This window comes from Bactrocera neohumeralis, chromosome 2 (genome assembly GCF_024586455.1).
Source record: "Bactrocera neohumeralis isolate Rockhampton chromosome 2, APGP_CSIRO_Bneo_wtdbg2-racon-allhic-juicebox.fasta_v2, whole genome shotgun sequence".
Lineage (NCBI taxonomy): Eukaryota > Metazoa > Arthropoda > Insecta > Diptera > Tephritidae > Bactrocera > Bactrocera neohumeralis.
This window is the reverse complement of record NC_065919.1, coordinates 12,189,374-12,201,386: the sequence shown is the minus strand read 5'-3', so window position 1 is coordinate 12,201,386 and position 12,013 is coordinate 12,189,374. Positions and strand designations below refer to the sequence as shown.

The 12,013-nt window shown below is 39.2% G+C and overlaps 3 protein-coding genes across 3 annotated transcripts; 1 reads left to right on the top strand and 2 right to left on the bottom strand.

Annotated features, from left to right (window-relative positions):
• Positions 1 to 217: 217 nt before the first annotated feature.
• LOC126754214 (luciferin 4-monooxygenase-like) lies at positions 218 to 3,233 on the bottom strand. Its single transcript, XM_050466184.1, has 5 exons — positions 2,964 to 3,233; positions 2,682 to 2,889; positions 2,406 to 2,592; positions 1,663 to 1,779; positions 218 to 1,581 (listed from the first exon to the last, which is right to left on the bottom strand). Exons 1-5 carry the CDS (start codon positions 3,102 to 3,104, stop codon positions 603 to 605), a joined length of 1,632 nt encoding a protein of 543 aa, XP_050322141.1. The 5' UTR covers positions 3,105 to 3,233; the 3' UTR covers positions 218 to 602.
• Positions 3,234 to 6,044: 2,811 nt separating this feature from the next.
• Positions 6,045 to 8,451, top strand: LOC126759416 (embryonic polarity protein dorsal-like). Its single transcript, XM_050474208.1, has one exon. It carries the CDS (start codon positions 6,045 to 6,047, stop codon positions 8,430 to 8,432), a length of 2,388 nt encoding a protein of 795 aa, XP_050330165.1. The 3' UTR covers positions 8,433 to 8,451.
• A 68-nt stretch (positions 8,452 to 8,519) lies between these two features.
• LOC126759426 (uncharacterized) lies at positions 8,520 to 11,170 on the bottom strand. The gene is made up of 5 exons (XM_050474220.1): positions 10,898 to 11,170; positions 10,622 to 10,829; positions 10,376 to 10,562; positions 9,631 to 9,750; positions 8,520 to 9,564 (listed from the first exon to the last, which is right to left on the bottom strand). The coding sequence occupies exons 1-5, from the start codon at positions 11,048 to 11,050 to the stop codon at positions 8,592 to 8,594; spliced, it is 1,641 nt and encodes a 546-aa protein (XP_050330177.1). The 5' UTR covers positions 11,051 to 11,170; the 3' UTR covers positions 8,520 to 8,591.
• Positions 11,171 to 12,013: the final 843 nt, after the last annotated feature.

The window sequence follows — 12,013 nt, the reverse complement described above, 5'->3', positions numbered from 1 at the left end:
GTTTGCAGAAGCTGTTTGGAAGAAGATGAGATGGAAACAACTCAATACTTCCTTCTTGATTGTCCCGCAGGAGTGCTTACTTTCCAATCCTTCACAAAGAATTAAATATAACCTAACCCATACAAGAACTTGATTTCGATCGGTTAGTTTTTATGGTAGCTTTATCACATAGTGGTCCGGTAGCGACAATTCCGACAAGTGTACAGCTTCTTGGAGAGGACGTGTGCAAAATTTCAGACCGATATCAAACCGTTTTCTGTTTTTTGCTCACTGATTCACTAAAAATCAGAAATCGAAATATACTATATAGGCTATAAAAATGTTTTGCTACATAAATATGTAAATTTATATGTACATACATACATACGTATACATTTCATATTATATTGTATACTCACTTAACTACTTATGGGTATACCTAAAAAAGTTCGATAACAAAAACCGAGATAAGCTTAACTACCTTGATATGAATTTACAACTTGAACTGTAGGCTTATGGAATAGATGCTAATATTATGGCTAATAACAAATAATTTCAATACAGTTTTAATTAAGTACTTCGATACCACTATTAAACTTAAAGAACCTAAATGTACTGTAACACTAAATATTTGCGCCGCCAGCATGCTTATGTACCTCCCACTTTTTACCCAACGCCAAATCACGCGCTTGATTTCGCAAAATCTTACCACAACCCGTTTTGGGCAGCTCGTCGAGAAAGAAGACGCCACAATGCAGTTGCTTGTGCATCACCTGCAAGCGCTTGGCCACATACTCGACAATATCTTGTTCCAGCAATTTACTACCCGGCACTTTGACGACCGCTGCCGCTGCGGCATCGCCATCCACCTCATTCCACAAACCGAAAACGCATACTTCTATCACATCGGGTAACTCTGCCACGACTTGCTCGATCTCGTGTGGGCAATATTGCATGCCATGGAACTTGAGCATATCCTTCTTTCTGTCCAACACATAAAGGTAGTTATCACTGTCGAAGTAACCCAGATCGCCGGTGTGAAACCAACCCTGATAGTCTTGCATGCGTTTCGTCTCATTCGGATTGCCATAATAACCGTTCCACACCTTATTGTTGTGCACCAATATTTCGCCGGTTTCGTTATGTCCCAAGCTACGTCCAGCATCGTCAAGTATTTTCACCCTCAAACCGGGTACGAGTTTGCCCACGGAACTGGGTTTGGTGATGCCCAAATTGGCTGAAACACCACCGCATTCAGTCAGCGCATAACCATAAGATATGTAACCATTAGTAACGTATTCCTGCATCTTTAACAAGGTCGGCACATAACAATTACCACCACCAATGCTGAGGAAGCGCACACTGACCAATCGCTCTTTGGTTAGAAGCGGTGACTTAACCAGTGTGGCAATGTGTTGTGGCGCCAAAGTGAGTATAGTAACCTTGTATTTGTCGATAAGTTCCAAAAGATATTCCGGTGTATAAGGTTTATCGACAATTATGCGTGTGGCGCCATGTCCACAACTGAAGAGCATGTTGAATAAACCCGTAGACCAGTCGATGGTGCTGAAGGAGAGCAACACGTCCTTGCTGGAGACAAAACTGCGGGCGTGTAATGAAGTTTTTTTTTTGAGTATTTGAGCAGGACATTGACTATGACTGTAATTGTGTATAGAAACTTACCCGTAATCGAAGAGGCAGCAAGAATTGGAAATGCACACATTCTTAGGTAGTCCAGTGGTGCCTGAGGTGCATAGTATGGCTACCGTTTGATCTCCACCAATGGTAAGGTTTTGCGGACTGTAAAGTAGAGCACATTTAAATGCTTTATAAAAATAGATTTGTTGACTATAAAATTAGTTAAAATTTTTAAATTTGATTTGAAAAAAACTGTAATGATTATGCTCCAAGTCCCCGCTTCGAACATAGTTCGCACTGGAACAGCAATCTTCCATGGTCATGTCGTCCAAGTGGACGAAAACACTCCAACTCTGAAAGTATTCGACGCAGTACCCGCCGGGCGAAGCAGAGGAAGATCTCCACTCCTTTGGAAGCATCAGGTGGAGAAAGGCCTGGCTTCGCTGGTAAGTGGCGCCACATTACAAAAAGAAGAAAGGACTGGCGCGCTGTTGTTAACGGCTATAACCGCGTAAGCGATGTTTACGTGAGTAATGAAGAAAGTGATATTTCGACACCATATTTTACTTGTTAAGCGTTGTAAGGTGCGACTGAGGACTAACTGTTTATACAGTACAGTCTGCTATATGTTAACTGCGGAACGGTTCTGGAACTACTTTGTTCATGGTTTGACCAAAATTCCTGCGTTGAACGCGCTTTATGGTCTCGATCCGTGCCATAAACCCTAATAGATGCTTGCAATGGCATAGGAAGTTCGTGGAAACTGCAATATACCCACTAATACTCACACATAGAACATTTCGCCCTTTGTGGGCTCCAGCAGATCCTCGATTCTCGGCAGATCGCTACGATGCTCCTTCAATGTATAAACATTCGCCTTCAACATTTTGCTGACCGCGCTCACGCGATCATAAATGCTGCCATCACAAAAGATCAAACGCGGACGCGTAGTGTAGAATAGATTTTTCATGGTAGCTGCGGATCAAAAATGTCAAAAAGTGAATTTAACATAAATGCATAAATTATAAACAGAAATAAGGGCGCTCAACTACGCCGACACCTACACTCGTCTTGGTGCGGACTTAGCGCATGGAAGGGCGTGCAATTCAGCAAACAACCCAAAACCAAGGGCAGCAGATATGTGGTATTGCCGCCGGCAATGCCGATAACATCGTCTTGCTTCAGACCCATTGCCTTGAAGTGTTGCGCCAGCCGAATACCAAAGGTAATCGCCTCGCCGTTAGTGAGTGCGGTGCCCTCGGTATCGGACAGCTGATTTCAATAATACAAAATAAATAAAAAACAGAATAATATTTGGATTTGCATGTTTTGTTGTTGTAGATTACCTGACATATATTTCCGGCATTATTGCGCATAAATGCTAAGAGCACTTTGCCAATGGAACAATCCGGATCGAAGAATTTCGGCGTCGCTGGACCGCTCCAAACCTTCATATACTTATCGAACTCTGTATTGATGTGATCCATAATCCGTTTGGCTGATTTTTATTAAAAGATAAATATAAACAGCCGCAAAACGTACGCGTAGCGACTAATTTTACCGTCAAGTGGCTAACGGCTTACTTAACTGAATGGTCGAAATGGCATTTTTTCGCTTTGACTTGGTGATAATGCCTGAAGTTGATAAGAAATGTGGCGTTGGTTACCTGTATGCGTGTTAATGCATTCGCGGTTTGCTTGTATGCGTTAGTGCTGTGACCCTGTAGGAAATTATTATACTCATATATGGCTAGGTAGGTAGATAGAGTGGGCTATAGGAGGTCCATTGTGATACCACCGGTACTAAAATCCCCTCACTCTGTTGTCTCGTCACACACTCACTTTATAGACTCCTCTCTGAACTAGCCGGTGCTTTTGATCAGGTTCATCAGCATAAAAAGTTTTATCTGTGCCACCTCCGAAAAATCGTCCTTGTTTTAATCATTTGGTTCCAGCACGTTCCGTCCTTCATGCCTTTAAAACATTCACGTTTAATTTAACAACCCAATAAATCAGTTCAAATTTTCTGCCGGGTCTTGTTTGGCACTTGTCAGCCACAAACGCTCTTTTTGATAAGATTACTACCGCCAAAAAGTAAACGAAAAGTGGCGAGTAAAACACAATGACAGCCGAAAATCCATTCTGTCAAAGAAGTATATGTTTACATTTGCATACAATAGAAAACATATCTTAACAACTAAATTAAAAATCTGTTTATTAGCCCTATATCAGAGACTCCATCATATATTCACTAACATTCTCTGCCTATATAGATATACATACATACATGTATATACACATAAATGCATAGTGATAAGTAATGACGTCACGAGCGATAGCTTCACAATTTATCGTTGCATATTTTACATCTTTCTTAGGTACCTTTAAAAGCAGCCCAAAAGTATGCAACAATTTTAAAATGTAAAGAAAGTTTCAGTATTTCCCATACAGGTTGACTCAAAAGTTCAAAAACCATATCTTCTCCAGATGTGTGTCTCTGCTCATAATCTACAAGGTTGACAACTTGGCTGGAAGACTTTTTTCAATTTAAATTTTAGCAAAGGCTGTCGGTTACGAAGACGAGTCGTTGCTTTGCAAGTATAGTGTCATAACTAAAGATATTAAAGTTCAGACCTCACCCAATATTTAAAATAAAATGTAAAATTTTACAAAAAAAGAATGTAATTCTAATAATACATAAGCGCTATGTATTTTAGGAGGTTGTTTACAGTTAGAATTTTCAAAAAAAAAACATTTTTTTCATATCAATTTCTTTATGTAAATATATTTAAGAATAGACACAAAAAGTTTCATTTAGTTCCGGTGAATATTTTCGAAGTTATACACGCAAATTTGAAAAGTCGTTTCAAAGTGCTTGGAAGCACAAGGCCAAACGATTTTCTCAAAATGGTGTTTCCAAAGTCGGTGACTAACATTACTCGAAAACGGCTCCACTGATTAGTCTCAAATTTTATTAGAGCTTCTAAATATGTCTTTCAGTAATTAATATACATTTTTTTTAACCAATAATTTTTTTTACAAGCAATTTAAGCCCAAATTTTGGTCAAAAATCAATTTTTTTCGAAACCGCCATTTTGTCAAAAAATTTTATTTCGTTTTTCCTCCAATTAATTACTAGATTTAACATTAATTTAACGAAATCTGCTTGGTTTTTTAATTTCAGTGGACCCAGTTCAGAGATATACCGCAAAACGTCTTTTTTGAGAGGCGCTCACGGAGATCAGCTGTAGTTTCTTTACAAATAAATATTTTTACTAATACTAAGTCATAAAATACAGTTAAATGATACCATATTATGTGTACAAATTTTTCGATAAATAAAATTAAAAGTTTTCTCAGAAAAAATTCTAAAAAATTCGGCCTTTTAACTGTATACAACCCCTTAAGGGTCCGCCTAGTGTAATAACTTAAACCATATATTTTTGGGAATTGAAACAAAAAAATTACTTCATCAATTACTTAAGAATTTTGAGCGTATAATTATAAATATTTAAGCACAAACTGTAAGTTTTTTGAAGTAGAAAATTAAACAGATTTTGAGATACAAGTGATCTCACGATCCTTCACTACAGCAGTGGTTTCAGCCTTTTCGGTGATTGCAACTTAAAAAAAATTCTCTACCTGAAGATGATCCTTCCACAATGACTCATGATCGAAAAAATAATAAAAAAAAAAAATTAGAGAATAGTGATGACCTAAAAAATGTGAATAATATATATTTCAAGAGCAAATCGAGTTCAATTACGGACTTAATTAAATATTAATTGACTAGTAAATCTTTCATTATTCTTTAACTTAATTTTTTGGTGAGTTTGTATGTTTATATCACTAATCATATATAAAAGATATGAAGTACCCACTATATATATTATAGCACTCTAAGCTGAATCATTCAATAACAAAAAATATTTTGATAATTGTGGATAATTAAGTATTAATTGTACAATTTAAAATGCATTAAATTGAAGAATAAACTGATTTTTTATACTGAGATCCACACTCAGTGGATTACAATTTAGAAAACAAGAGCGTAAAGTTTACAATGAAATGCAGAAAAGTTTGCATGTTTTCAAGGCAACCCTCCCACAGGTGCCTGAATCACAGATTATCTACCTGCTTACCTCATTTACATATTATATAACAGCTTATCTTCTAAGGACACAGATTAAGGTATAACAGAAGACATGAATGGAATGGAATGGCATCCTTCCGCGAATCGCACCAAATAACACTAAATCTACCTAACCCTTCGTATATAAAAAGAGCGCAGACACAAGTTGTTAAACAGAATCAAGTCTAACGTAGAAAAAGTCACACGTATTCAGAAGCTGTGTTTTTGGAAAAATTATTACAATTCAATTCAATTTTGTTCACAAAAAAGTAAAGTAAAGTGAAGTAAGAAGAAAAATGAATTCAAATAACTATATGAATCAGTTCAACGACTTTATGGATGGAGTAGCTCCGAGCATGTCGCTGATGGATCGGCAGGATACAAGGCAAGCTCCTGCTTGTGCTGACCCCACGCAACAAAAACCAAACCAGAAGCAAAACTCAGAGCGAATACTAAAACCGATACAAAGACAAGCGCCAGTAGCGATTAAAAAACAGCTAGCTGAGCCGAATAGAAAATATGCCAACGCTTATATCAAAATTGTGGAGCAACCGGCAAGTAAAGCTGTGAGATTCCGCTATGAGTGCGAAGGGCGTTCGGCCGGTTCTATACCAGGTGTAAATTCGACGCCGGCATTGCGAACATATCCTACAATCGAAATTGTTGGCTACAAAGGTCGCTCGGTGTGTGTCGTTTCTTGTGTCTCCGCGGATCCGCCATACAGACCACATCCTCATACTTTGGTGGGTAAGAAGGGTTGCAAAAGTGGTGTGTACACGTTTAGTGTAAACGAGGTTACTATGCGTGCCGAGCTCTGTAACCTGGGTATACAGTGTGTTAAGAAAAAAGACATTGAAGCCTCACTTAAGGTGCGTGAAGAAGTACGCGTTGATCCATTCAAAACTGGCTTTTCACACGCAAAGCAACCGGGTAGTATAAATATCAATGCGGTGCGCTTGTGTTTCCAAGTTTTTATTCAAGGCGAAAATGGACATTTCACGGTGCCACTGAAGCCCGTTGTCACCGAACCCATCTACGACAAGAAGTCGAAGTCAGACCTCGTTATTCGTGAGATGTGCAGTTCGGGAACGGTGCTGGGCAACACGACAATCATGTTGCTCTGCGAGAAGGTGACGAAGGAAGATATAGCGGTGCGTTTTTTCGAGGAGAAAAATGGTGCTGTGGTTTGGCAAGCTTATGGCGAGTTTGATCCCTCCAGTGTGCACAAACAAACCGCAATTGGATTGAGAACTCCACAATATCACAACACCGATATTGAAGAGCCCGTACAGGTATTCGTGCAACTACAAAGACCTTCCGATGGTGCCGTCAGTGAGCCTTGCGAATTCAACTATGAACCAGTCAAAAAGTCACGGTTAAGACGTAAATGTAGACTAAACGATCTTACTATGACCTCACTTAAAGTTAGTGAGAACCAGACGGTTACCAATAAACCGATACAAAATAACATTACCCTTGTTGCCAAACAAGCAAATTTGGATAAGTTCTTCGTATCTGGTGAGATGACACCATCGCCAGAACCATTGTCACCGTCATCATCAACCAGCAAGATTGATACGTCGACAACAACTTCGCCTTACGGCAAGGTCACGGAGGTGATTAACCTGGAAAATGGTACGGTGGACATCCAAGAAACTCTCAATGTTGAGACAATTCCAACGACACTGGAAATTCATGAGGAGAGTAAAGTTTATGCGGATAACCAAAAGCAGTCGCAATTTCCAAAACTTCAAAATATTCGAGACCAACAACAACATCCTCATTTAGATGATCTGTTGCAGCAGCCGAATCGGTCTCAAATAAAGCAACAGCAATCACAAGGGCAATTGCCACATCAAAATCAAAAACTACAACTACAATTGCAACAACATAAATATATACCGGCGCAGTTGCAAGAACAACAATATCCATCAACGCTACAACTGCAGCAACCAAATCTTCAGCATCAACAGCAGCAGCCACAACAACCACTTCATCCTCAGCAAGAACAACAATATCCATCAACGCTACAACTGCAGCAACCAAATCTTCAGCATCAACAGCAGCAGCCACAACAACTACTCCATCCTCAGCCACTTCAGAGGCCGTATCAGCAACAAGGAGTTCCTCAGCAACCGCAAACGCAGCTGCAGCAACAACAACAATGGCGTTTGATGCAGCAACGGCAACAACTATTTCTTGGTGACACGAACAGGGAAGAGAAACTCACCAGCATTTTGGCTTTAGCTGTTGCAGCGCTGAGCAATAATCCATTCAGCATGCAACAATTTCTTAATGCCACTGCAGGCACCATGCCACAGAATGGCCAGCATAATTCCGTTCAAAGCAGTACACAGCAACAGCCGCTGCAGCCGTCTCCGTCGGTTCAACAACAACATCAGTTTGTTCCGGCTCAACAAAAAAATCAATTTGTACCGCCTCAGCAACAGCAACCACCACAACAAGACGTTTCATCTCAATCGCAATTCCAACAACAATCTAATGTCGCCACGAATAGTAACGATAAACTGTTGGTGGGCGAGGTCGATGCAAAGAATAACAGTAATTCTGACACGCGTGGAGAGGCTTCCTCCATAAGCCAGCTGCTGAATTTGGACAGTGATCAATTGGTAAAGATCTGCGATGGCACACTACTCGATCACACCATCACTGACGACTTCTAATTGGCGCCTTTAACCTTCTTAGTCTAAATGTTCATCTTTATGAGTTTCTCTTACGTTGAAAATATACTTAATACAAAAATAATAATATTAAATTAATACCCAAAAATATAAATACTTCTTTTATTAATTAAAAGATAAAAATGAGCCACAATGACGAGATTAAAAGACTGTGTTCAAGTTCCTTGTCTGGGATGAAAGAAACATTTCCTTAATTGCTTTACGATTTAGCTTGGAGTTTCCCAACTTCGGCAGCTCTTCCACAATGACGGCACCGCCATGTAAATGCTTGTATGTCGCCTCGAAGTGCTCTTTCACATGCCTGATCACATCTGGCGCACTTAAAGAGCTACCTGGTATTTTAACGACAGCGGCCGCCGCAGCATCGCCCACATCGTCCCTTGATATCCCAAATACACACACCTCTGTCACATTTGGCATTTGAACAATCACCTCTTCGATTTCTTTTGTACAATACTGCATACCAAGATACTTCAGAATATTCTTCTTACGATCAATCACATGTAAATATCCGTCCGTATCGAAAAAGCCCAGATCGCCGGTATGGAACCAACCGTCCGCTTTATATATCGACTCTGTCGCCATATTATTGTTGTGATAGCCCAACCATTGGCGACTGTGTTGACAGCATATTTCCCCAACCTCTCCAGCGCTCAAGCGTTTACCACTTTCATTTATAATTTTGGCTTTGTAGCCTGGTTGTAGACGCCCCACAGCTTGCGGTTTCTCCAACAGCTTACAATTCATCGCCAATACAGCTTCGAACTCGGTTAAACCGTAAGCAAATATCATTCGAGCGTGCCTCAAATACTTTTGGAGCCCCTGCTGTATATGTGTTGAGCAATTACCACCGCCATACAAAAGGTATCGCAGGCTGTCTAACTTTTCAACGGTAATTGATTGATGATTAAGTAATACAGCTAATAGCGGTGGTGCAATTACAGTAAATGTGATCTTGTATTCTGGTATTAGTTTTAAAAAATATCCCGCATCGAATGGTCGTTCGGTAATAATACGCTTAGCGCCGAAGCCAATGCTTGCGATGAGCATAATCAAACCAGTAAGCCAATCCAATGTGCTTAAAACGAAGAGAACGTCTTCCGAGTTCAAAAAGCTACAAGAAACTTTGACTAATATAGGAAATAAACTGGAAATTTGAAGAATGGTTAATATAGCTCACTGTAACATATCGAAAAACCGCTTATGATTGGAGATGGTCACCGCTTTGGGAACGCCTGTAGTACCGGATGAGCATAAAATGGCCAAAGTTTGATTCGGTCCATCCTCCAAAATAGCAGGTCTAGAAGTAAAACAATTATTACGCTTTCAATCTGTGGTTTGGTTCTTTGGGAGTTGCAGACTTTGTTTGTATCATGAGTAATTTTTATAGATTAAAAGGCAGGATATTCTTAAAGCACCTTTTTTTAGTTAAAAGGCATCGTGAAAATATCTAGTAAACAATCGAGTCTTTCAGGAAAATTTTCTTGTATCATTTCTAAAAATTTAGAAGAGATAATTAGTTTCATTAGACAGAGTCTAACTTTTGGTTTCTGTCATTACAAGGATCGGTCCATTACAGCACTCCCACTCCTCCGTAAAAGTACACATTAGCAATAGCTCACGTCTTCGAACTTTTAGTGAGAAAGCTAAATTTATCTGCTTCAGCTCGTAATCCAAAGAGAGTTCTGAATCAATAACCGGGTAGACCTCTGGATACAGCCAACACCACATTAAACTGAACTATAGCCAAAGATCTTACAACAGATTTAAATAGTCACTACACAGTTACAGTTACTGTTTATACTTTGCCCGCGGAAAGGTTCTAGCTCTTATTAAACCATGCTAAGAGAATAAACAGTCGAAGTCGATAGATCATTTCCTGCAATACAAAGTGTGAGATTGGCTGAAGGATACGAGTTACTCACGTAAATGTATGTTCGGAACCTGTCGGTTTCAGTAGGTCCTTCACAGACGGTACCCTCGGCAAATGATTACTTAAGGTGTATAATTTCGTTTCCAACTCATTTGTTGCCCGCACGATCTTTGCATAGTCCTGTCCATCGAAAAATATATACTTTGGCTTTGTGGTTTCGAAGAGACTTTTCACAGACTCTAAAAATATACATATGCATATAGTATAACATTCCATAAACTTCAGTTTCGACACTCACTTTCCTCTAGATTGGGATTAACCGCGTGCAGCGCGATGCCATTGAAGAAACATGCCAGGGCTACAGTCATCAAGTGGGTGGTATTCCGCGCAACCACACCAACAATGTCACGTTGCGTCAAGCCCAGCTTGCGAAAATGTTCAGCAACACGAATGGCCTGCAGCAAAGCTTCTTCGTAGGTCAAACTTGTCTGCTCAGAGTCGGATATCTTTCGGGGTTTACAAGGGTTTAACAAAAATTTGACAAAGCCGCTTTCTCAAACTTTTAAACACTTACTTGACAGATGCTGTGTGGGCAACGACGCATTTGCTCGAAGAGTATGCGTCCCACAGATGCGTTGCGATCGTAAAAGTCAACGAATTTCGGACCCAGCCATTCCTTAGTATCGGCGTCGTATGTTGCACCTATGCTTGCATCAATTTCGAGCATTTCTAGTTCTGGGTTTAAGCACGAATTCACAAAGCAACACGTATGTATATTGACTTCCTATTTTGCGGAAGCGTCTAATCTTGGCAAATCTCGATGCTCAACTGTTGCAACTCAATGCGGATGCACCAAGTTGGCGGGTATATATATAATAAATATTTGCGTGTCATATAATGAAAGTTAGTTATTTACAGATTGATATAATTTCTACTAATTAAACCTGTGTGTATGTTTGAATATTTCCGGGAGTAAGGGGTGTCTCCATATATCATTGAATTGCTAACAAAACACGCATTGTCTTAAATAGAGATATGAACAGAACTCGATATAAATTTTGAGAAATTGAACATTAGCTTACATCCTTGATATACAGTTATGGAGGGAGGGGGTAGCCGTAGTTTAAGGCATACTGATTGCGTGAGCTCTTACTAACCTCCGTTGAACATATCTTAAGTTTGCGTTACTCAAATGACTGATTGGTTTATTGATAAGAAGCTTTAGACGTATTAAATCACCCGATATTTATAAGCTAGCAATAGTATATACAATAAGTATTATATAAGTAAGTAAAGCATGTAACATAGCTGACCTTTACGTCTATGGAAAACGAATGCGTGTATGCCAAATCTAATGAAGCTATTAGCGTACATACTTATTGTATATACATACATACATATACATATGTATGTTAGTAATTCTTTTCTCTCTCTCTCTAGTCAACTTGTTATTCATCAACAAGTCGTCATCAACAACTTACATATACATATGTATATACTAACTACATTTCATTTATTTGGAATGGCAAGTCATACGAAAAGACTAATCAAATTTCAACTAATTTTTTTATATTTATAATGAACTTTAATTAACCAAATATGTACCATTTTGGTGGACTACTTTTTGCCATTTTTCCGCTAGAGACATTATTCCATCAGTGCAAAACTTTTCTGGTTTCTCGGTGAAAAA

What these genes read in the sequence shown, in the direction of transcription:
- LOC126759426 (XM_050474220.1), bottom strand. Translation starts at nt 11,050, where the DNA reads ATGCTCGAAATTGATGCAAGCATAGGTGCAACATACGACGCCGATACT. An exon ending in GCCCACACAGCATCTGTCAA is followed by an intron (nt 10,830 to 10,897) that starts GTAAGTGTTTAA and finishes AAACCCCGAAAG; the next exon opens with ATATCCGACTCTGAGCAGAC. An exon ending in TAATCCCAATCTAGAGGAAA is followed by an intron (nt 10,563 to 10,621) that starts GTGAGTGTCGAA and finishes GTATATTTTTAG; the next exon opens with AGTCTGTGAAAAGTCTCTTC.
- LOC126754214 (XM_050466184.1), bottom strand. Translation starts at nt 3,104, where the DNA reads ATGGATCACATCAATACAGAGTTCGATAAGTATATGAAGGTTTGGAGC. An exon ending in ATGCCGGAAATATATGTCAG is followed by an intron (nt 2,890 to 2,963) that starts GTAATCTACAAC and finishes TATTGAAATCAG; the next exon opens with CTGTCCGATACCGAGGGCAC. An exon ending in TGCTGCCTCTTCGATTACGG is followed by an intron (nt 1,582 to 1,662) that starts GTAAGTTTCTAT and finishes ACACGCCCGCAG; the next exon opens with TTTTGTCTCCAGCAAGGACG.
- LOC126759416 (XM_050474208.1), top strand. Translation starts at nt 6,045, where the DNA reads ATGAATTCAAATAACTATATGAATCAGTTCAACGACTTTATGGATGGA.